At 36.7% G+C, this 23,626-nt stretch overlaps 2 protein-coding genes and 1 non-coding gene across 6 annotated transcripts; 1 reads left to right on the top strand and 2 right to left on the bottom strand.

Moving 5' to 3' along the window:
* Positions 1 to 281: 281 nt before the first annotated feature.
* Positions 282 to 7,250, bottom strand: LOC111454386. 3 transcript variants are annotated; one of them, XM_023095862.1, is made up of 8 exons: positions 7,026 to 7,250; positions 6,640 to 6,694; positions 6,174 to 6,316; positions 5,756 to 5,802; positions 5,122 to 5,669; positions 3,910 to 3,990; positions 3,423 to 3,485; positions 282 to 879 (listed from the first exon to the last, which is right to left on the bottom strand). In XM_023095862.1, exons 2-8 carry the CDS (start codon positions 6,691 to 6,693, stop codon positions 823 to 825), a joined length of 993 nt encoding a protein of 330 aa, XP_022951630.1. In that variant the 5' UTR covers position 6,694; positions 7,026 to 7,250; the 3' UTR covers positions 282 to 822. The 3 variants fall into 3 exon arrangements, with proteins under 3 accessions (XP_022951630.1, XP_022951629.1, XP_022951628.1); XM_023095861.1 differs by having other exon boundaries at positions 6,640 to 6,790; positions 7,026 to 7,248; XM_023095860.1 differs by having other exon boundaries at positions 6,640 to 7,248.
* TRNAR-ACG lies at positions 1,371 to 1,444 on the top strand. The gene has a single exon. It is a non-coding gene; the product is annotated as a tRNA-Arg (tRNA).
* A 5,986-nt stretch (positions 7,251 to 13,236) lies between the features above and the next one.
* LOC111454385 (kinesin-like protein KIN-14L) lies at positions 13,237 to 21,762 on the bottom strand. 2 transcript variants are annotated; one of them, XM_023095858.1, is made up of 20 exons: positions 21,428 to 21,762; positions 21,044 to 21,201; positions 20,806 to 20,952; positions 20,480 to 20,726; positions 20,201 to 20,292; positions 20,048 to 20,119; positions 19,523 to 19,621; positions 18,815 to 18,892; positions 18,361 to 18,442; positions 18,088 to 18,183; positions 17,811 to 17,984; positions 17,627 to 17,733; positions 17,229 to 17,404; positions 16,762 to 16,926; positions 16,307 to 16,557; positions 15,631 to 15,794; positions 14,124 to 14,785; positions 13,763 to 13,950; positions 13,485 to 13,685; positions 13,237 to 13,446 (listed from the first exon to the last, which is right to left on the bottom strand). In XM_023095858.1, exons 1-19 carry the CDS (start codon positions 21,498 to 21,500, stop codon positions 13,600 to 13,602), a joined length of 3,117 nt encoding a protein of 1,038 aa, XP_022951626.1. In that variant the 5' UTR covers positions 21,501 to 21,762; the 3' UTR covers positions 13,237 to 13,446; positions 13,485 to 13,599. The 2 variants fall into 2 exon arrangements, with proteins under 2 accessions (XP_022951626.1, XP_022951627.1); XM_023095859.1 differs by having other exon boundaries at positions 18,815 to 18,889.
* Positions 21,763 to 23,626: the final 1,864 nt, after the last annotated feature.

Here is a 23,626-nt window from a genome sequence, read left to right as displayed (position 1 = left end):
ATGGTCATTCTTCCCCCTACAATAGCCAAAATCTCTAACTCTATTAACTCAACACAAACCATTCATTGACAAAAACGATTAAAAATGGCACAATAATTCGATTTTTGCCCTAAAATTAATAAATATTTGGGCAAATTTAAATAAATCAACGGTAATATAGACCAAATAAACAGTGTTAGTGTGAGAGGGGGCAGTAGAGAGCCTTTTATATCCGTTCTTTTCTTTTTGATGCTTTTGGTGAATCTGCCTGAGAAAGCTGAGAGAAAGAAGAGATTATCAAATAGGGAAGGGAAGAGTGCTTTTTATAAGCCCAAAACAGTTGATAAAAGCACATGAAATCACATAACCTATTAGGCAAAAGAAAGATTAAAACAACAAATCCTGTGCATGAGATATTGGCGATGATCCAAACCATGGCCACAATCTTCTTCTGCAAAGACCCAATGATCCCAAGTCTTTGCTCCCATCAGGCTACCTGAATCCTTGCTAAAATTGAAGAGACTGAGGAAATTAAGCATTTGGAAATATACAAATCTCTCTCGAACATCGCTAAACCAGGCTTTATCATCTACGAATGCGAACAGAGACTATCGATTGTAGTAAACAAACATGTTTAGTGAGTTTTGACTTCGCAACAATGTTTATGATGGGGAGTGAAAAACAAAAGTTATACCCCCCAACAATATTAGAACAAAGATAGGACAGATCCAAAAACCACTCACTTAGCACTAAACATCTAAAGAACATACATATCGAGTCTCGGGTCTTTGAGATATAAGGGGCGGAACTAAACCAGCCGATGCAAGAGGTGCTCTATCGTCGTCAAGGTTGTCGCTCGGAATGTGGAGCAATTGCAAGAAGAATTTTCTTTCTAGGTCCCTGAAATGAAAAAATAAGCTTCAGGGTGACAGTTCAATAAATAATTCTGAAGAACATGAACTGCTAGCGAAAGTTCATTCCTCGGTGATGAGTTGATTGCAAAAGGAAAAAAACAGCCTAACTTGATCTCTGGTAAATGTTAATAAAAACAGCTGTGAACTCTCAAAGGCTTCTATCACTCAAAAAATTCATTTTTTTCAAGTAAATTGCCAGGTTTCATTGACCCCAGTACCAGCTTGCCACTTACTAATAATACCAGGGGAATTCCTTACTAAGTGAAGGTCCGAACCAACTGATATTGAAGAATCAGCGGATGAGTTGTAGTTCGGGGTGAAATGCCACTCGAACCCAGAGCTAGCTGGTTCTTCCCGAAATGCGTTGAGAGAGAGGCACTTTCACATCTTTTTAACTCGAAATGGAAAATGACTAGGGAGAGGAAAGGTTTCTTTGTATAGGGTACCCCCAAGAATAGATCTAGTGGAGACAGGGTGGGGCCTGTAGCTCAGAGGATTAGAGCACGTGGCTACGAATCACGGTGTCGGGGGTTCGAATCCCTCCTTGCCCACAACCGGCCAAAAAGAGAAGGACTTTTCTCTCTAGGAGTAGGAAAATCATGATCCGGATAGTTACCTAACCCTATGCCTCCTTGACTCAGCAAAATGTTGTTCCATTTAAAGTTACCCAACCCTTTAATTGACCACAGGTCACTATAAGGTTTCTTTTGAAGGCTATATATAAGTTTATAACCATCCATGATGTTTCTTACATTCCGATTTCAAAGATTTAAAATGAGCCTAGAGCTTTTCTTTTAGCCAAGAGATAAATCAAACTTTGCAATCTTGTGATAGTTTGCAAGTTTAAGATCATTCCATTCAAGTGAGATATGATTGATTCTCCTTATAGAGTGATTAAGATCTCAAAGAAGGAATAAGTTTTCTTTCTAAAAAGAAACTTGAAATTAATAAAAACAAATTTCAAAACGGAAAATTACATAAAAACTCCCATAAATCCAAAATTTAAAATCTTCAGTTAGGCTTTGTAACCATCCAAGAGTAAATGCACTCCACTTGATATAGTTTGAAGTAGCTTGATTTGACGAAGATTGACTTGTCTTTTGTCAATATCGATATCTTCGTTGAAGTCCCTGTGGCTTTGACTAAGGTACCTCAGTTTATATAGCTATCTTGTTAGACATTTACAAATAGAGCTTAGGCTACAATTAATTTGGAATTTTTGGCATCCGTAATGGGAACTTATATCCCCTAACCACAGACATGATGGTACAATAACAATAAAATATAAGCAATGAATTGACAAAACATAATAAAAGAGAGAAAATCACTTGATACAAAATCTATATTGATTCATTTCTAACTCAGACTACGCCTAGTATTCTATAGTTGCAAGTTGTACCAGTAAAGACCAAGTTTACAATGGGATCAATAGAGAAACACACTCACCTATGCTCATACAGGCTTTACCTTATCTCTAAGACCAACCCTCTCTAGAGGATTCTCGTAGTGGCAGCCTATTTTTCTCTGTATTATCCTCACGAATAACCTAACAAATAAGGCCATATCTATAGGGAGCCACAAAAAGGTCATCTAGCAACAAGGGTTTTACAAGGAAAAATTGGGTTAACGCCATGGCTCTAGAAATGAGCTTGCTGTATTCCAAACTCGAAACTTTGCCTCATGTAAATGCCATACTGCTCTAGGAAGCACCTAGGCGTCATGCTTTCTATCATCTACTGTCAGAGATACTACAACAAAAATGTTGTAGCATTACACCTCAATTCCTTTTCTCTTGGACAGGCTTTAAAGAACTCTCAAATTGACTTGTCTTTATAGAAGACTTTAATGTGGGTGTTAGGGTGGAACCACAGATATACTTAGTCAAGCATAGAGAGAGGGCGTGACAAGTCTTGTAATGGGTGTTTTAGGGCAGGTGTATGAAGGAATGCCACTTATATGAAAATCCTTTCTCTATACTTGAGAGCATGTAAAGGTTGGGAGAGAGAGTTCCCATATGGTTAGCTTCGTTTGAATGTGGACGCTTCATGTGTGTGCATGTGTTACATTCTTGATGTACTTCACTTGAACAACAAAGGGTGGTATTGTGAGTGGGGGAAGTTCCCATACAGACGCTAGACCTATCAACAAGAGGATATTCTCACAGTGGGGGAAGTTGGCAAGCTCTACTATTGTTGCTCTTCTTTTGGTTTTCCTTTATTAGTCATTTTTACATCTTAAAGCATGAATTTTCACCTTTTCAACTTTTTAGTAAGTTTATCTCGTCGTGTTTATCTTTTTTGTAAACCCAATAATGGGCCAAGCTTACTGAAACCCAGTTGAAAGATAAAACTCTACTTTTTCAAGTTGTAACTTGCCTCTTGTTCTTAAACCTCACTCAGTTTAACGAAAGTGCTCGTCTCTCATTGAGAAAGAAAAAGAAACGATTAATCAAAAACCTAAAACCTCAATAGTAATTAGAAAGCGTATAGACCATAGACATAAGACAAAGGACACAAACAACTGCCATACCATAGGTATTCCAAGCTCTTTGAGGTCATTCTCCCCCATTTGCTTCAAGGCAGTCATATCAACCTGCATCATAAATTCAATAAACCACTAACTTATACATGATTAGGAAAAAGTTGGTAGGAGTGTTAAACCACCAACCAATCTAAAAGCTTAAATGGATGGGTTATGGGGTTATGGTAAATTTTAATTATACCAATTCTTGTAACACTCCTTATTTGTGCGCTTGAAAATTTGTAGAAGACCCAACAAGTAGAAATCAATATTAATAGGGGAGGAAATGATATTACACGAGTTTGAACACAAGACCTATGGTCTTGCGGTGATACCATGTTAAATCACTCATCAATCCAAAAGCTTAAGCTGATAAGTAACGGGCTATGATAAATTTAATTAAATCAATTTGTTTAACAGTGAATTAGAAAGGAGTAAAACCAATGCCCTGTGTCACTCAAGAAAAGGTTAAGTGAAAAGGGAAATTTTAACATACTTCCTCGGCCTTAAAAAGAATGGAAAATTTTCCCAATCCTAGAGACTGCAAGAACCCATCTATGCTTTGAAGTTCGTCACCCTGTAAATAACAAGCCAACAGAAAACAACAAAGCTTAAAGCTAAACATTTATAAATAAAATAGTAATCAGTCCGACAAAGTTAAAAAGATATCTTCGTTCAATAAAACATTGTTATCCTCCAGAAAGATTTACAAGATCCAAAAAACGCCAAGAAATGAAAAGGTAAATTAATGATATTCGGCACTTTATTACCTATAATTCATCAAAATCGAGATTGAGAAACCTAATAATGGGTAGTATCTTTTGACGTTGAAAGGTTACTCATTATAATTGCTAACTAAATGTCCCTAGTCATTAATGAAAATCATATTTTCGGTAGAACCTACATATATATACCAAAGAGGATAGTTGCACTCTTGCATCCAATGCCAAATAGCAAGGGAGAATGCCTCGAGCAAAAAATTGACCTTCAACATTCTAATCTTCCTCAACAAGGAAAAGCAATAGGGGCAAAAGGGAGGATTATCACACAAAACAGAGAAAAGTGAACTACAAGAGTACCCATTCAAAGGAGGGGAAATCCACAAGCTTCTCTATCAACAAGCGTTGAAAAACAAAGTTGTATGAAGTGGAATATCTTGAGCAATGACGGACAGATGCCACTGACACAAAGTGAGGTGAAGCTTTTTATCTCTCTCTATAAGGTTGGTGAAATTTTTTGTGTGGCAAGCTTTACTTGGGAAGGTTAACATTTTGGATCATGATCAAAGACATTTGTTCCTAGTTTTGTACCCGCAATGGGGTATCCTTTGTAAGAGACATGAGGAGGACCTGATTCATATGTTTGGGGAGTAACAATTTGATAATGACATTTGGGATGAATGAAGGAGCTCATTTGGGGATAGTGCGGTGAGCAATAGAGATGGGCAATCTTGATTGTATACTTTTGTATTCTTTCATTTGTTCAATGAAAATTTGGTTTTTTGCAAAAAAAAGAAAGAAAAAAAAACCTATAACGACATACAATAATTGCAGTAATTAAAATTTACATATTAGAAAATACGATAGCAAACCAAATCATTCAACGCAGGCAACAGCTACTTCTTAATCAGATTGGAAAAATCAAGTTATAGAAAAGACAAAAGCCAAAAGCCAAGAGATTTTAAGGGAGAATAAAAAATAGATCATACCGGATAGGGAGTTTTGTGCGCAATGCCACTTGGCGGAAGATGTCGTGGAACAATAGGCGCCACAGGCTTTGCAGACGTAGGAAGCAATAGAGAATTAGTCCTAAAAGTTGCAGTACTGACAGAACCTGAAGCATTGAGAACATCTTTGGCTACAGAGCTCACTGATCTTGGGTTCTCAAATGAAAGGTTTGTTGGTCTTCTCTGTAGTTTCTCATCATCTCTTTGTAGAGAGTAGCGCCTTGAAGGTTCTACAATTCTAGCAGGTGATCGTTGTCTCAAATTTTCCATGGTCCACGTGGAATAAGAACTTCCTAACGAGTCCTGAGGTAAATCATCTACTGCTCTTGTTAAAAGGGTTCGGCGTACGATATTAGTATTATGCAATGGTGGATCTCGACGCCGTGAATCAAGATGTCGAATAGGAGTTTGATCTGCCTTAGGTAGCTTCTCCCGAAGGTCTAAGCATCTCGTGTTGTCACTTTGAGCACGTCTAGATGCATCTTTTTGCAAGAGTTTATACCGAAGGTCATCTTTACCAATGTGTGATACTGATTTTAAAGATAACAGAAATTAAAGGGTGTCAGAATTTCGTTAGCATGAAGGACAATAAAATTAGATCGATTAAGCTCATTACCACCCAACCCATTAGAACTCCAATTTGACATACCATCTCCTCGTGATCTGCCAAAGATAAATAAGGCACGTACATTCAGAAAGGAAGCAAAATAATTTAAGAAACAGAAAAAAGAACCGAAAGAATTGATCTACTGTCAACACTCCAAAAATGAGGACGCATATGAATAACTCAACATTCCTGGTAATCACTAACAATCCGAAGTATTTTGCAAATAACAATTTGTTTTCCAAACATGAATAACGTCCCTTTTTCATGCATTCAATCAAAAATACACCGATAACTGCAAATAGATTTTAAGACGCAATCATTAATCAAGGTGACTGAGTGATCGAAGTACCAAAAGTTGAGCAAACAAGACAATTCTAAGTTATAACGAACCAAAGCAGATAAAACGTAAAAGGAACGAGCGACATACCGTTTGTTATTAAGTTGGCTTCCATAAAACAGATCACTATCAGGGCTATTTCCCAATCTATCTCTCACAGATCTCTTAGTTCCAGAAACGAGCAAAGAATCAGAAACAGAAACATCAGTTCCTGGTCCAGCCTTTTTTACTACCTACAAAGTGATTGATAAATGTATAAATAGAGACAAAAAAAATCAAGACGGCCAGACAGACAACTATCAACAACGTTTCAAAATTCAATCAATAAGAACATGAATAAACAAAAAGAAAAGCAAATTTTCTTTCCATTTTGCCATCTTCTAGGTAACAACATTATGCAACGACACTTATACAGATCAATCTTTTCAAGCAAGAAACAAGAATCAAGTTCATTAAGCATTAAGAGAAACCATTCCCAGCAGAACCTGAAACATGACTAACTACAAGTCAACCGAAGAAGAAGAACAGTCAAACAAAGTGACAACTGACAACCAACCTGTCCGCTACGGCCGAGTGTAATGGTAACTCTACCCCTCGAAGCAGCTGACATGCTGAAATCAAAAAACCCCAGGCGAAAACTGCGGCCGTATGCTTTCAATTACACATTAATTCGATGAAGCGAATGGCAACGAGCAAGTACAGAATCCCTAAAATGAAAGCGACAATGGCAGATAATAGCAGATAGATTAAACGCTTTTGAAAGCAGAGAAAATCTAAAACCCCCAAGGACCCTAACAGCGTATAAGTTCGCTCACGAAGAATGGGTAAAGAGAGAGAAATGAACACATAGCGATTGCTTCGGATGGGGATGAAAAATACGAACGCGAGAGAGTGGGATTTGGATGGAATGCAATGTGCTTGAATATGAGCGCCGGCGTTTACCTCCTCACTTGCAATGGAAATTGAAAATTTGTAGCACTTTCTCTACGAGCTGCTCTTGATTCAAAGTTAATCGGGGCGTAATTTGTGAATTGTTAGCTAAAATGACAAATCTATGCAAGCAAAGAGCTAAACTATGTATGCATCGGCTACTCATGTCAACAATGTATATACACTCATGAAGTCATGCTCATTGATCCCATAGGTGTCTAGGGCTATGTTTAAGTGGAGGAGATCAATGATCCCAATGATCCCAAGTCTAGTCAAAGAAAATGGGCAGCATCCTACTTCAAGTCATTGAGAGATTAGTGTCTTGATATGACTAAGAAAGACGGTGTATTAGCTAAACACGACAAGAGAAGATATGTAAACGAGTTGTACAAAATAGCAAGCAGGAAAAATGTTGGTCTACAAGATCTATAACCTAGAGCTTTGATATCAACGATAACGACCCTAGATTTCAGCTACCTAAAGTCACTACTGTCATTTTAGTCTGAGCTCATATGTAGATTATACTCTAAAAAAACATCATCATTTAAGTAATAAATTTCAAAAGAAAACATGCTTCAACATTGAAAACACCGTTCGTTGAATTCGTCTTCTTCAGCCGACTCAGCACGATTTTTTGATTCCTTTCTCTCTCCTCCCCGCAGTCATTTCCGACGTCTTTTCTCGTTCTTTTCTTCCTCTATCTCTATGTTGACCTCTCCTCTTCTTTTCCACGAAGTTTCGTGGTTCGTAATCACCTACATTGATAGATCCACAAGATTTCTAAAAATTGAATCTATCTCTTGTTACCGACGACAATGGACGTTGGAGAGGCGTGGAAACATACCTTAGGTGGTTGTACACTCGTCGGGGATCTCTTTCGTGGGTGAGTTGGTCGTTTCAAGCGTCGTGATGCATGTTTCAAGCTCGCCAAAAAACTTCTTCATTTCTCTCTCTCGTCTTCTTCCTTATGTTTTCTTCCTTGCATGCGGCTCTGAGGATGTGTAGGCGTCGTGGGGAAATTTTGGCGTGTTGTGGGACGTGGGCACGGTTCTCTAAGTGTTGCCTCAGAACTCCAGCACCTCGCCGAAATTCTTGAGCTCCGATAACGTCTTTTCGCAAAAAAAAATTTCTAACAATACGTTACAACCAGTCTTTGACTCTTGTTGCTTTGATATTGGTGTTAATCTGACCTCAACTTGATCAGAAATCTCTCTCCTCCTTAAACTATCATGGTCAACACTTCCGACCAACTCTTCTCCTCCTCTGTCTAGATGGTACTTCTATGTGACCATGTGTTGTTTCAAAGGTTTATCTGTCTCTCCCCTTCAGTGGAGGTGTTGACTTGGTGTCTCTCCCCAGCCCTTAGGTGATCACTAACAGTGGTATTAGTGGATTTAATGAACCCAACTGTTAGCAAGTCATTTAGTTGCTCGTAGAATTCAGCTAACTTGGGTTGAGCTATATGGCGATCATTTGTGGCATGCGATTTTGCCCCCGATATGACATAAACCTCGATTTTGCCCCCCTTAGGTAGAGATAAATACTTTATATGACTTTCTTGTCTTGTGTCCCAGTGTTTCTAAATTGACCGCGAGGTCTTTGTTGGGATTGGCTTGTTCGAGCTTCCCTCTTCCAATACAGTAATGGCAACGAGCATAGGTTCATCATGACTTAGATCCTGTCTCAATTGTACTGCTGACATCATTTTCACCCCTCTTGGCTGGCGAGTTTTTATCTGGATAATCGTCGGGTTTGACCCCGTTATTACTAAACTTTTTGTTAGGGGCATGGGAATGACTTTGTGTTTTAGTAGGAAGTCCATCCCTAACACGATGTCGAAGTCGTCCATCTTGATTATCATAAAGTCGGTTCGTCCAGTACAAGTTCCCAGCTTGATGGAAGTTCTCTTCGCAACTCCTAAGACAAGTAAGGCTGTCGAATTGACGGCCTTCATCTTTCCTGCGTCTCGAAGCCAAGGGATATTCAGGCGTTTTGCTTCGATCTCCGTCATGAAGTTGTGAGTGGCTCAAGTGTCGACGGTAGTGTTTCTGGCTGCTCTATGATTTATTTCTTCCACTCTTCTGAAGAGCAGACAAGTACTTTAGCGCCCCCACGCGAGGGTGTCCAACAGTCCTAGCTAACAATATTTCTTTTTCTACCATCTCATACTCAACTTTTGAATTAATTTCAAGTTTTGCTTGTAAGACGCATAATGTCTTCTGCGCGCACTTAGATACTTGATGAGCCCCCTATATATGAAACAAGAAGGGGGTCATGACTTTGACTAGTCGGGCTATGAGGTCTCTGCCATGGAGTCCAACCTCTCTATTTGGAGGATTTGTATCCCTCCTACCTGCCTTTGGATCTATCACTTCCTCCACCTCTGGGGAGTTTGCTCTATTCCGCCTCATCTCTTGAGGCTCTTCGCTATCAAGATCAAACAACCGTTCGGCAATAGCATAGGTTGTGGAAAGGGTTTGGATTCTTTATTTATAGAGCTTGTTTTTCACCCACGATTTCAGACCCTCGATGAAATTGAAGATCTTGTTTGTCTCGGACATATCACGAATATTTAACATAAGTCCAAAAAACTGCTTAATGTAATCTTGAGTATTGCCCATATGACTCAGTTCTCTTAATTTCCTTGGGGTCGACATTTCGTGTGAAGAATTGAGAGTGGAGTTCTTGTTTCAAGCTATCCCAAGTGTCCACAGTACATCGACCATCTTGAATGTCCATGTACTTGGACCTCCACCATAACTTTGCATCGTCAGTTAGATGAATTGTTGCCAATGTGACCTTCGCTTCCTCTATCACAGTACTAGTGACTCGAAAGTATTATTTGTGGTCAAATATAAAGTTCTCTTGAGTCTTGGCATCTCAAACCCCACAAAAGGGTTTGGGCTCTGGGACCTTTATCTTGTAAACTATGCTACACCCCTAGTTGGGATTTGTCGCCACCGCTCTCACAGTAAGGTTTAATCTGGCTCTTAGTTCCGCCACTTCAGCCTTGACTACTCCAAAGGCTTCTCTAAAGCCATCAGAAAAATTTGAGACCATCTGAACGATCGCCAGTTGGACATTGTCTAAGCCCTCGGTGCGCTCCTCTATTCGGGCAATCCCCACGCTCGAAGCTAGCTCTTGTGGCCTTGTCTTCTAGGGCCTCGACCCTAGTCATTAATTCGCGGATAGGCATTGCTTCAAGGCGCCCACCATCTCATTGAATCTGTTGGCTTTAGCAGCAATCTCATTCATGTGAGATAACAAAAGCATCATTCCATCAGGAACTTCACTCATGCAGAGTAACTATTCTTCGATTTTAGCTAATCAGTCTATCTAAAACTTGTCCAGTTGTTTTGCAGCGGACGTGTTTGTGTAATACTTTCTAAAGAACCTACTCGGCTCTAATACCACTTGTCACAATTGTATTCTTGCGATAGCGGTACAACGATTGTGCGGTACTTGTTCTAACCAAGCGAACAAGTCCGCCGTGAGAAATTCAAACGTCATAAACAATGTCGGTGCATGTTCAAGCTTCGAGTCACGTTGCGAGAAAAGGTTTAGAAAATGTGAATGAGGAAATACATTTGAAAATGATTTGAAGAATTGAAGAAAGCAATATTATATGACTATAAGCAAATTAAGAAATATCACGGCCTAAATAGTATATAACTTAGAGTAAGAAGAAAGGATAAATAGTCATATCCCCTGTAGTACATTTTCGGGCATTTTAGCCTGGGGACGTAGACATGGTTTTGGTGAATGGTCATACACCCCGTATTGACCCAACATGAAATGGTAAAGGCCTACTAAGATGAAAGCATGTAAAAGGGGTTTGGAACAGACATGCTACCATGGACAACACGTCCTGGACAAGCAAGACCGGGACATCTGCCATGCAGCCACAAGCAACACACTTTGGACAAGCATGATCGTGACACTTGGCATGGTGCACGACGGTCGATGTACCTTCGGGCATTCGACTACAAGCCAGAAGAGCTAGCCTAACTAGCAGGCCTAGGGGGTGCGCGAGTCCGCCTAGTGGGTTTATGCTCGCACGTGTGAATTGTGTGTAGAGAAGTATTACACATCCAACTTGCCCGAACGAAGGCCACTTAAAATAATACAGTTTTAAATGATAGGTCTCATTTATGTTGATGTGTTTGCATTCCCTGACTCTCTCAATAGTGGGGTCAATTACTTAGTGTTTCTTAAAATACTCAAGCCAAGACACTATTGCATTGAGATTTATGCCCCTCGGCCTCTTAATTAATTATTAAATTTTTAATATTTTATTTACATTTTAATATTATCCCTTATATGAAAGTTCAAGATTATTAATGTAATATTGAACCGTATATAGTTGACATATAAGAGGATCGTGTTCAAGTAATAACTTAGAGGGTATATAGTATATAGATAAGTTTAGATGTCTAATCGTGGTAATACTATTGATATGACCCACTTTGTAATCGTTACAAACGATTTGATCCAAATCGTTTGTGGAGACATGTGAGTGGGAGTATCTTATACAATGAGTTTGTATAAGATTGGACCAAGAAATATTTAATCTCTCATTGTAAATCCGTTAATTGAGAAGATTAATATTTCACATGATAATCATATACGACTCGATCTTAATTCTAAGTGAGTTATGAACTCTTTCCTCTAAAAACTTATCTTTTAATTTGCATGGGTGAGAATGACCCTTATAGCCGATTCAATATGTCTACCATGTTGGGAACTTGACCAAAGAGGGAGTTGTGACATAATATCATAAGATGAAATTCCATCATTTTCATAGGGAAAATAAATGAGTTGTTCTCTTAAGTACTGATTTCAGGACTTGGATAATGGGACCTCATCCTCTTATTTGTTTAGGATTGGATCATAAACAAATTGTTCATGGGACCTCATCCTCTTATTTGTATGGGAGGGACTTGGTTTATGATTAGATCATAAACAAATTGTTCATTATAGAATTAGTAAAACGGACTTTTGGCCCAATTATAATTATGAACAACTCGTTAAGAGATTGACTTGTTTGTAATGATTATATCGAACACGATTTGTCCTATCGTACATAAATGCAACTTTAAATCTATAGTCGAATAACCTATGAATGGAAATTGATTAATTAAAGAGTTTAATTAATTAAATTTGAATCATTGGTTTAATTTGTATTGCAAGCTCATAATTTAATTTAATTGAAAAAAATTTTCAAGTATTTAAATTAATATTTAATATTTAATATATTAGCTACGTTAAATATAAATAGAATATATATATATATATATACACTAATTTGAAGAATTCAAATTAACCATATATTAGAGGTATTAAAAGAAAAAAATATTTTTATTTTATTTGATACATTAAATATTAAAATAACTCATGTAGATTGATATATTAAATAAAAAAATATTTGAAATTTAAATAAGAAGCAAATATTTAAATATAATTTGAATAAAATATTATTTCATTAAATTAGATATTCAAATATATTATTTAATAAATATTTTCTAGTAGTTGCTTTAAACAGACTTTGTGTACTCATCTCACACTTATACTAGATTATGAAACTCTCTCTTTAGAGAATTCTATCGATTTTTTTTTTCTAATTTCTTCCGAAAAAAATTTCAATAGGCTCGACGAGCTTTGACCTTTTCGAGTCATTTTTTTACTATTATCTTACAAGGATTTTTTTACTTTTAGATTCTGTCTAAGTTATAAATCTTCTTATCAACACTATCTTTTATGCCATGATTAATATAAGTTTTTTTTTCTTCTAATGTTATATAGATGTTTATAAAAGATATCAGAAATATTGATTAAAGCCTTGAGGGGAAGCCCAAACGGGAAAACCCAAAGATAATATCTACTAGCGGTGGATCTGGACCATATTACAAATGGTATCAGAGCCAGACACTGAACGATGTGCTAGCCTTCCCACTGTTCTCTGAAGGAGGGGTAAACACAAGGTGGTGTGCAAGTAAAAACGCTGGGCCCTAAAGGGGGTGGATTTGGTGGTGGTCCCATATCGGTTGGAGAAAGGAACGAGTGCCAGCAAGAACGCTGGGCCCCGAAGGGAGGTGGAATCAATGTTCAATGAGTCATAGAACCGACCAGCTCAACTACTCTTGTTCGATTTTTTCGATCTTGAGCTCCAACTTTTATCATTTTTTTTCTTATGCACAAAAAATGGGTTTTCCATTGAAATCCATTTGGCCCAAGCTGGTAATTTAGTTTTCATCAAGCTGTGAAGAATTACAGTAAGTTCTCTTGGACAGCAGAGAGGCAAGGCAAGCCTACACTATATGATTACATGAAAAACTAAATCTCTAGCTATACAAAGAAGAAATCAACACCAATTCTATGATGGAAAGAACTAAGAGAGTTCATCCCCACCTAAAAATGGACAGTGAAAGTTAAATTGTTCTGCTTTTTTCACTTTTTTGTTCTAACCTGAAAATCAGTCAACATGATGGCTTTAAATTTAAAGCTCTATACTACAAAAATTACCTCCAGTCACTTCTCTGCTCAAACTTGAATCACGCTCTTCCCCCAGCATCCGCTCTATACACGATTACAGCCACCGCTTGGTTACCTGGGTCGACTGACGGATCGGAGGAGGGGTCCTTGCATTTCTAGTGTCTAATACTTTTTGAACATCTGCAGAACACAACATCAAGCTCAACATTAAGCTCAGAGCCTCAGAGTCCAGTTTTAACAAATTGAGTTTTACTAACTTGAGTCGGTTGGTTTTCCTCCAAGGGATGATCTTCGAGACGTGTTCGACCCTGTCATTTGGATGCCAGTTAGTGATTGCCTCCTTTGCATCCTCGAATTAGTTGTCAATGGTGATATGTCAAGATTAACATTACAAGTAGATGTAGCTTGCACCGGCGTATGCAATTCTGTCACATTCTGTCGGTTCCTGCAACATTGCTGGGAAGAGTTAGTTAAAAAATTCATATCTATAAACAAATATTACTCTTCTCCTTTTAGTAACACAGCTGAAATTGACGATTGCCTCAAGGTTGGCCTAGCATGCATTGTGTAAAGCGCCAAATTATATCATCAAGGAAAAATAATTTAGATAGAACCTGCCTCTTCTCAGAGCCATTAATCAGCTTCCCAATGGTCCTCATGGATCTTCTTATTCGAGACCCTTTTCCACTTGCTGTACCATTCAGATTGGGTGTCTGGGCGTCGGTGGGAAACATTGCATCGCTTTGCATTTGATTCTGGATGTCATTTCTAACATGCTTTGGTGGTTCAGGAGTCTTTGGCAGCTGAAGGCTAGGGATTCGAGTACCTTTAGTGTCGATCGTACGCTTCATATAACTAGCACCTTGAGGACTTCGAGCAGGAGCCTTATGGTTCATCTCCAATGCAACGGTGCCGTTACTGATGCTGTGAGAAACTCTAGAGATAGGTACTGAGTTTTGAATTATGCTACATTTCTGGAATTTCAGAGCCTGATTCTTACTTCCATCTTCTAATAGCTTCGTGGATAAACCATCGTTGTTAATACATTTTGGACCCTCCAAACTCGATCTTCTGGTGCGTATAGAGGGCGTCTTTGAGCCCTTTCCCATCGCTTCTTTGGACAGTAACTCGGTCTTAGCACTGCTGCAATTTTCAATGCTCAACCTTCGAGGGCGTGGAGGAGTTCTCTCAGCTACTTGTCTTGGTGATCTAGGTGCCTTTGACTTATTTGAGGCCCATTCAACTTCATTATTAGCCAGAGCTTTCTTAAGATTCTCAACCTGTATAGTGATAAGAAGAAATAATCTCATCAAAGGGATTTAACAACATACAATGGGCAAAGACATGCATAACAGCGGCCATTGCCCTAATTGCACTTCTACATAATAGAATTTTCAGAAAGAATCAAAATATGCGGAAAGTAATATCAAACAGCACTTTCACACATCCATGTAGGTGGCCACTTGTTGGAGAACAAAAATTCAAATATATAAACAAACCTTTGATGAAAATTATCCATCTCATCACTGAAACATTATGGTCGTATGAATTTTGTCCTTGCAATTTTAAAAGTTATATTTCATCCCTAAACTTTAATTTGATATCCATATTAAAATTTTGTTAATGTATAAGATAAACCACGTAGCATCACATAGTTTATCATTTAGACTCACTTAATAACAGTATGAGAGACTTCCATGGTTTGTTCCATTCCCACTATTTTAATTATGTTTAAATTTGGTACCGAACAAGATCGACCCCGTGGCTGCATTAATTTTACATGGATACAGTGTTTGGAGTAAATCATTTTTTTTAGTCCCTCCTCTACTAGAAGTAACATGACATCTAAATAGACAATATAAGCACTATGTCAATATCTTGCAATAATACCATTTAGTAGGATGGTAAAATACATTACTGGTACAGGGACCAAATAACGCATAAAAAATAAAAATAAAAGATAAAACTTAACAAAAAAGAATACGCGTACAAATAATCCAACCATGAGAGAATTGAAGTACTTCACTGAATAAATTTACACGCAATTAAAATGATGAAACAAAGAATAAAAAGCATTAGATTAGAGGTAGTGTACATTGTGGGAATTAGTTGCATTGAAGATTACCTGAGCCTTCAGTTGCACGACTTCACTGCTTTCCTTGTTCAAGCAAGCAGAACCAAGTTCAACGGTCGAAACATTTTGAGCAAATTTCAAAGTGCTTAAAGTCTCGCTGAAAGAATCTTCTTCTGGACTTACATGCGCAAACATTACTGTTTTGGCATGTCCACCTACAGAGAAAATTTCCAAGAGAATCTTTGTCAATAGATTAGATCAAAGGATCATCATACAGAAACTTCTCAAAGGAAAAAGTTAATTTAGAACGTAATAGAAACCATTAGAAATGGTAGCCTTGAAACACTAATAAAGCACTTTAGAAAAAAGATAAATTTAGTAGTATGTTTGATGTTTGGTTGTACACATTTAAAAGTATTTTTGAAGTACTTGATTGGGCAAAAACAGTATAGTGTATAAGGATTCGATAGTACTTTCCGAAAGCATATTTATATTACTTATGACTATAAAATTTCAAGGACCAAATGTAATATTTCCAAATGCACTTTTATGTTAATCCCCACTTGTTATCAATTCTCTCCAACATGGAACAAATGCTATATTACTCTATCTAATCCAATGTCATTTGATATTAATCATAACTAGAAGACCGAAGGCAACCTCCATCACTTTATAATATTAAAGAAAAAACCGTAAAAGAAAGTGGCAATCAGAGCAATTACTGTACCTAGAGAATCCTGCAAGAGAAGTGTGAGTTTACTATTTCTGTAAGGAATATGAGAATTCTTTTGAGCTAAAGCCATGATCACATCTCCTAAACAAGAGAGAGACTTATTAATATACTGCGCCTCCTTAAGCCTATCTCCTGTAACCTCAGATTTGTCGATCCTTTCGCTTCCTGCAAGATCTACCAAATGTAGGCAGCTGCGAATGGAGCTCCCAGAATTGTCCTTTCCATGAACATAAACAGTCAAAATACTGCACACACATGAAAAATCATCGTCACACATCCCAATCATGATTTATTTAGATAACAAGCTAACACATCATTTAACAACAATAATGCAAAAAAATCTAGCTATATTAAATTGTCAGGATATGAAATAAGCTATGACTAAACAGGAGCAACATATACTGAATATTACAATAGAGAAGGGTGAGCATGCCACAATAATAGTTGACCTGTGTGAACGGCTACTTTGATTGTTCATAGAAGTGAAACTCACTGCACGATTCAACTCTCCAAGTTTTATTAGATTGAGAACATCAGCAGTTGATTTGACAGAATGTCGGGTTGCATCTGGAAGGCTCAATCCAGTGTCACTAGTACAACTTCGAATCTCTAATTTATAATTAGTTAAAGATATAAAGTCAAACATAAAGAATATTCACAAAAAAAATCTAAAAGTTAACCTGAGCCCATAGATAAGAGAAGTTTTCACAATAAAATAAACGGCAGGCAGAGGTATTAGGTAGTTCTATTTTCATGAAAACAAAGGTATATCATAGTGACGAATCAAATGTAAAGAAAAGATACAAATTCATATATAAGGACAGCTAACGAGAAATCTGTTTTTTAAAGAAATAGAATCTAGGCAAATCAGAATTTTGACAAAAATAAAATAAAATAGAAAGTAGGGCAAGGATATTTGGTAATTGATGATTCTGCAACAAGAAGGTCTCGTACTTGTTCATTGTAAATTTCAACCATTTGGACATTGATTTCATAATCTATGTCCTTCCTTACATTCTGGATCTGAAATAGATCATTAAGGGCTAGATAATTGATTCCAAAGTCTTTGTCAGCTCCACCAGATGGACCATTCTGTCAAGATATAATATATTTAGGAGGGAGAACTAATCAAGGAATGCATAATCATTAGTAAACTAATTGCATATTGTATTTCTTTTTTTTCTATCGGGATGGGGTTGACTTCTGCAATTACTTTCTTTTAAGATACTTCATTCTTTGTTACGAAGCATTAGTTATTTACAAAGGGAAATGCTTGGAATGAGACGAAATCTGCAAACGTGGATATCTTCTTACCATGGTGTGCGTTTTTCCTGATCCAGTTTGACCATAGGCAAATACGCATACATTGTAACCGTCCATCACAGATCTAATTAATGGTTGAATATCCTTAAAGACATCATCTGAACAACATAAATAAAAGAAGCACTTGTCAGCAAACGAGTAGCGGTAACATTATAAACTACCATAAAGGATATACCTTGCTTTGCAGCTGGGCCAAATACACGATTAAACCGAAAAACCTTTCTTCCGTATTTTTTGGGTTTTAATGGATCCAATAGCATTAATGAACCATCCTCCCCAATAAATTCTATCACATCTTTTGATGAACAATTGAACGAGGGCCTTATTCTGCAGTAAACTCGAATATTGCCTAAATAAAATAAAGATAAGAACATTTTGATTATTTGAGGATCTCTGATCAAATTGGTAGTCAAAAGATTTGTTTGTACGTCTGTATCATTAGGCATACTAACCCTTTAAATCTTGGACCATGTTATACAGGCTCCTATTCTCCTGAACCACATTATGATAACCAAGAGCAGCATTTGATAGCTCTTGCACTTGATTTTCTGAAACCCAAAAAGAAACGACTTGAGAATTATCAACAAAGTCAAACCCTGAAAGAAAGTATGAGGAAAAAGGAGACTAATATTGACAATAGGTTCATGAAAAATATAACTTCAGGCACTTCAAGTGCCTTCCCTAATTCAAATAAAGGAAAAATGTTGTTCTAATTGCAAAATTACCTAGGTCCTTTAAGTCTCTTTGTAACTGAGACTGCAAGTCATAAAATTCCAACTTTGTTTTAGATAGAAGAGCTTTGAGATCCTGTATGATAAAGAAGATATTATACAACAATCCAGCTTCATAGAGGCACATACTCGTGATGTCTCTATTTCATTTATGCATCATTTGGAGTTTCAAATGGAACCCTCGTACTTAAGAATTTGAAGCAATAAAAAAGCTATAAGACTACAGTCCAACTAAACAGAACAAATATAAATGCATTTTCAAAATCATATTAACAAATTTATATTTGAAGGGCAATATTTAAACAATGAAAAAACATATTCAAGTCATCCATTTTCAACACAATTTACCAATAATTCAGGCCTCTCCACTATTTCCATGCGTCTGACAAAACTAGTTAACATCCAAAAAACAATGCATACAGATTAGATGAGAAAGACAAGAAATTACCAAAAGTTCCTTCTCTTGAGTATAAAATAGTTCGCCGTGATTGCAGCTTTTCTTTTTGTAGCAAGCTTTGCATCGCTTCTAGGAATATGCATAAGCTGACGTTAGCATATTTGATGAAGTTGAAAATAAATTATATTCGGTATATCAATCTAAACTAGTTATATTAGTATTAACATTGTGAGTATTAAATCAGCATGCATATTGATTAGTATGAGGTAATATAAATACGTTGTGTGTACACAAAATGTCCAGCTATTACAAAACTAACTACCTGAATTAAAAGGTAACTAACCAACTAACTCAATAACTAATACGACAAAGGTTAAATTAATTCACTTATGAAAATTAAGAGCTTTAACTAATACAATTAATTCACTTATCAAAAACAGTTCGAGCGGTAAACTGACTTTATGATCGAGAATATAATAACTTATCCATTTGAACTATGAATTGATACAATTATTAATATAGAGCTTTAATCGATCCAACCCACAAAGTTTAGGGGTATAAAGTGATTTCTCCCTTATTTATGTTATCAAATATGCACTAACCTAGTTTTCCATCATTTGATGGGTTTAGGTATTCAATTGTCAATTTTGAAATTGAGCAACCAAATAGACTCTTTACCCAAATCTTAAAGAATTATTTACATTTGAAGAAAGAAAACAATATAGTTCAAGAAAAGCAAAACAAACAAAATATGCATACCTGTGAATTGTCAAGGGTCGTAATGTCATCTAAAACTATATCTGAACGGGCTAGGAAGCTGCTTCTTTCTTTTAATTCATCTTTTAAACCTGTATCAAACTTTTGGAAAAGAAAAAGGTAGATACTTTTCAGTTATGATAGAATTTTTATGAAAACATACTTGACAAAGGAAAAAGAGATATTCAGATGAACAAGATCCAATTTTCAAAAGACTTGCAGTTGAGCTTTCTGGTTGGAAAGCAAATAAAGAAAATGGTTGTATAACATAAATCTTCTATAACTAGATGAAATTTAGTGTCATACGATCAGGATCATGTGCATCATTCTTAATAATAAGGATACTGGATTAATGTAGTAGTATACAACAATACTAGGTGGATGGATGGATGTCCCTTTCATTCATCACAATTCACAGTGAGTCTCACATTCCAACTGGTCAACTTTTACTTTTATAATAGTAGGAACTATGGGTTTTTAGAGAAAATAAGTATAGTGTAAGTCATTTTCTCAATCTAAAAAACTGACCTCTGAAAAGCTTTCTTGAAGCGATTTGTCTGAACAAATTGATACAACCTTTTGGAATAACCTAACTGGATCCTGTATATAAGCTAGGAAGTCATAAACGAAAGAAAACAAGTAAAAACTAACCTTAAAATTAGCAATAAACTTATAATCAACCTTATCTCCATTTCTTAGAGAAACAAGAAGGTCCCCATCAAAATTTTCCTTTTCTTGAACCAGGCAATCAACGAGTGACTTGACAATTAGTTCTAGACAAGTCACAGAAAACACAGTGTTAGAGTATGATAAAACCAGTGCTCAATCATGATAGAGTACCATATAATTGAAAAGGCTGACTTTCAATTCTATCTCATATCATCTTTACATGCATCTTCTAGTCGACTTAGCATGAATGTGCTACAATACAAGCATAAATAGAGGAAAGGCTGCTCAAACCTTCAAGTTCTGCATTTTCGCTTCCAACAGGGTGTCGTTTCTCACTCATCGCAGACATATCCAAGCGTCTACAAGAGCCCAATGAAACTGTGGACAAAGGTCTTGGAAGCGTCTTCTTAGCAGAATGTAAAACCAGAGGAGATGATTTCACGTGTTTGTGAAATCCATTTTCATTACTCATTTGTTTGGACTCATGAAGAGATTTCAAAGCCAAAACACAATCCACTACCTTTGCCTCAAATGTATCCTAAGGGAAAAGTCATGGTTTCAGGACTCAGTAACATATAACAGAAAAGCTCACATACATTCAAATTGAAGAAAAATACCCTTTCTAAATCTGAAGCTTCAAAAGCAGGAAGATTTAGCTCTCTTGCAGCAACCAAAAAGTTCCGAACGTTCTCAAAGTATTGATAGGCAGGCAATGGCTGACACTCCCACGTAAGTGATTGTAAAGGGCATGGGTTATCAACCACCTTCAATTTATTAACAAGAATATAAGTGATGGTCCGAAAATGAAGTTGGCCACACAAGTTTCAAAAAGAAAATCAATAACAATTACAAAACCTTGGGCACTGATCCTGGTTGAATCTTGTTAATTGCATTACACAAGACAAGGCCATTTCTCAAGCAAGAAATAAACTCCATCTCTGATGGCTGAGTAGGCAGGCCGAGTGGGCCAACAAAGCTTTCAAGCCACCTAACAGCTTCATACCGCCTCCAAGCTGTAAAATTAAACAATTAGACTTCAATTACCCAATGGATTCTCAAATACAAACCACCACATCTATCAGAAATCTAGAAAAACACAGGAATCAAGATCAGACTAGGACAAGATTGGTAACCTAAGATTACTTACTTCACAAGTAGCATAAAGGAGGGGGAAAAAAGGAACAAATGAATAATGAATAGATCAACAAGATTCCAGAACGGAAGAAAAAGAAAACCAACCAGCTTCTTCAGCTCTTCTTGATGCGAGAGTCAAACCAAAATTATGGAGTCCATTTATTGAAGAATAATCCATTGAAACGCAACCTTCTTACTTCTATTCTATCAAACTGAATATGAATAAGCAATGCAGTTCTACTGTCCTAGGACGTATGGTTTCAGGGGCAAACGCAGTTCTTGAGGCCGTAATTGATGAGTCGTCTTCCAAATCGAATAAACAAAGAACCCCCACGGGGTAGTCGGAAAATGGCACAGTCGAAATCGCCGGAGAGACTGTAAAAGGAAGAGATACAGTTGTGGAGATGAACCCTAATATGAGAAATCAAGCCGTTGGTGCACAGTCCTTTTGAGGGAATTTTAAAAAATGGGCCCAACAAGTTTCAAATTTGAAATATAAGGTCTTCTTTTTACCTGCCACGTGAGCAAGAAAAAGCCTTGCATGCCAAATTACTTTTATGCCCCCACTTTATTGATAATCAAATATTTATTCTATAAAATAATTTTTTAAAGAAAATTTGGCGAAGAAAAGTAACATTTTAAATATAATTTAACCTATAATTTAACATTTTTGTTACTTAATTGATCTTTTATAAACTCATATTTAACAAATTAAACGTATCATAACTTAGATTTATATTGATTTGTAGTCTTATGGCTCGTGCATGCCCTTGTCTTGATTGTGCTATTGCTCGAGTTCTATATAAAAAACAAAAGTAGTCTAAATGAGTATAAAAATATTCCGTAAATAATTTACTTACAGGCTTTTAATTCATTTTTAAGTTGAACCATTCATCGTCTTATTTCATACCCAAAAACCATGTATCTAAGCAATTAAACTCATTTTCGGTGGAACTCATCATTTCTCATAATCCAGCTAGGTGAAGCCCATCGATAATAACTCCTTGGAGTTCATCTATCTCATTAGGATTACTCAGGGTTCTTAGATAATCTATGTAAGAGCTCAATCTTACCGTTACCAGATATTGTTCGTTTTGACACATTACATATAGTCGTCAATCTCATGATTTTAAAACACATCTAATAGGGAAAGGTTTCCACCTCCTTTTAAGGAATATTTCATTCAACTCTCAAACCGATATAAGATCTCACAATCCACCCCCTTAGGGGGCCAGCGTTCTCACTGGCACGCCATCTAGTGTTTGGCTCTAATACCATTTGTAATAGCTCAAGCCCACCACTAATAAGTATTATTCGGTTTAACCTGTTACGTATCGCGTTATCCGCACGGTTTTAAAACGAATTTACTAAGAAGAGGTTTTCACACCCTTGTAAGAGATGTTTCGTTCCCATCTCCAACCGATGTGAAATCTTACAATCTAGTTAACTCTTTACTATTCTTTTCAATCGTTTTTCAAATCATACATAAACATATAAGTGAGAGGTTGACCTCGTTATCACCGCAGCTCATAACTCATAAAGCATATATGGACACTGTCTAGACAAATTCTCGATTAGACATTAGTTGACAACTCTCTAATAAGACCTATATAATGTCCTCGTCATAAATAGAGCTGTTGGTCCATTTATTGTTCTATGCACGTTACTTGCAGCTTTATTATCAGAGATGAAGGAATTTTTAGGTAATAAAGAAGAAAAATGAATATTTTTCCGCCCCTTGCTATTAAAAGGGTCTATATTGTTAGAAATCACGGATCTTCACAACTGTATGATATTGTCCACGCTAACTATAAGCTCTACCTCATACCAATGGAGATGTATTCCTTTACCTATAAACTTATGATCAACCCCTTAATTAGCCGATTTGGGACTCCTCTCCCAATAATCCTCAACAATCCTCCCCTCGAACAAAATACACCATAAAGCCTCTCCTGAGATCTATAGAGCCCTCGAACAACCTCCCGTTAATCGAGGCTCGACTTCTTCACTGGAGCCCTCAAACAAAGTACACCATTTGTTCGACACTTGAGTCACTTTTGATTACACTTTCGAGCCTCACAACTTCTTTGTTCGATATTTGAGAATTCTATTGACATGACTAATTTAAGGGTATGGATCTGATACCATGTTAGGAATCATTGATCTCCACAATAGTATGATATTGTCCACTTTAAGCACAAGCTCTCATGGCTTTGCGATGGGCTTCCCAAAGGCCCTTATATCAATCCCTTAATTAGCCGATTTAGTATTTACCCTAGCATGAACTTAATTGATCGGGAAGAA

The sequence above is a fragment of the Cucurbita moschata genome, unplaced genomic scaffold, assembly GCF_002738365.1.
Source record: "Cucurbita moschata cultivar Rifu unplaced genomic scaffold, Cmos_1.0 Cmo_Scf00016, whole genome shotgun sequence".
NCBI classification, from domain to species: Eukaryota; Viridiplantae; Streptophyta; class Magnoliopsida; order Cucurbitales; family Cucurbitaceae; genus Cucurbita; species Cucurbita moschata.
This window is presented reverse-complemented; position numbering and strand designations above follow the sequence as displayed.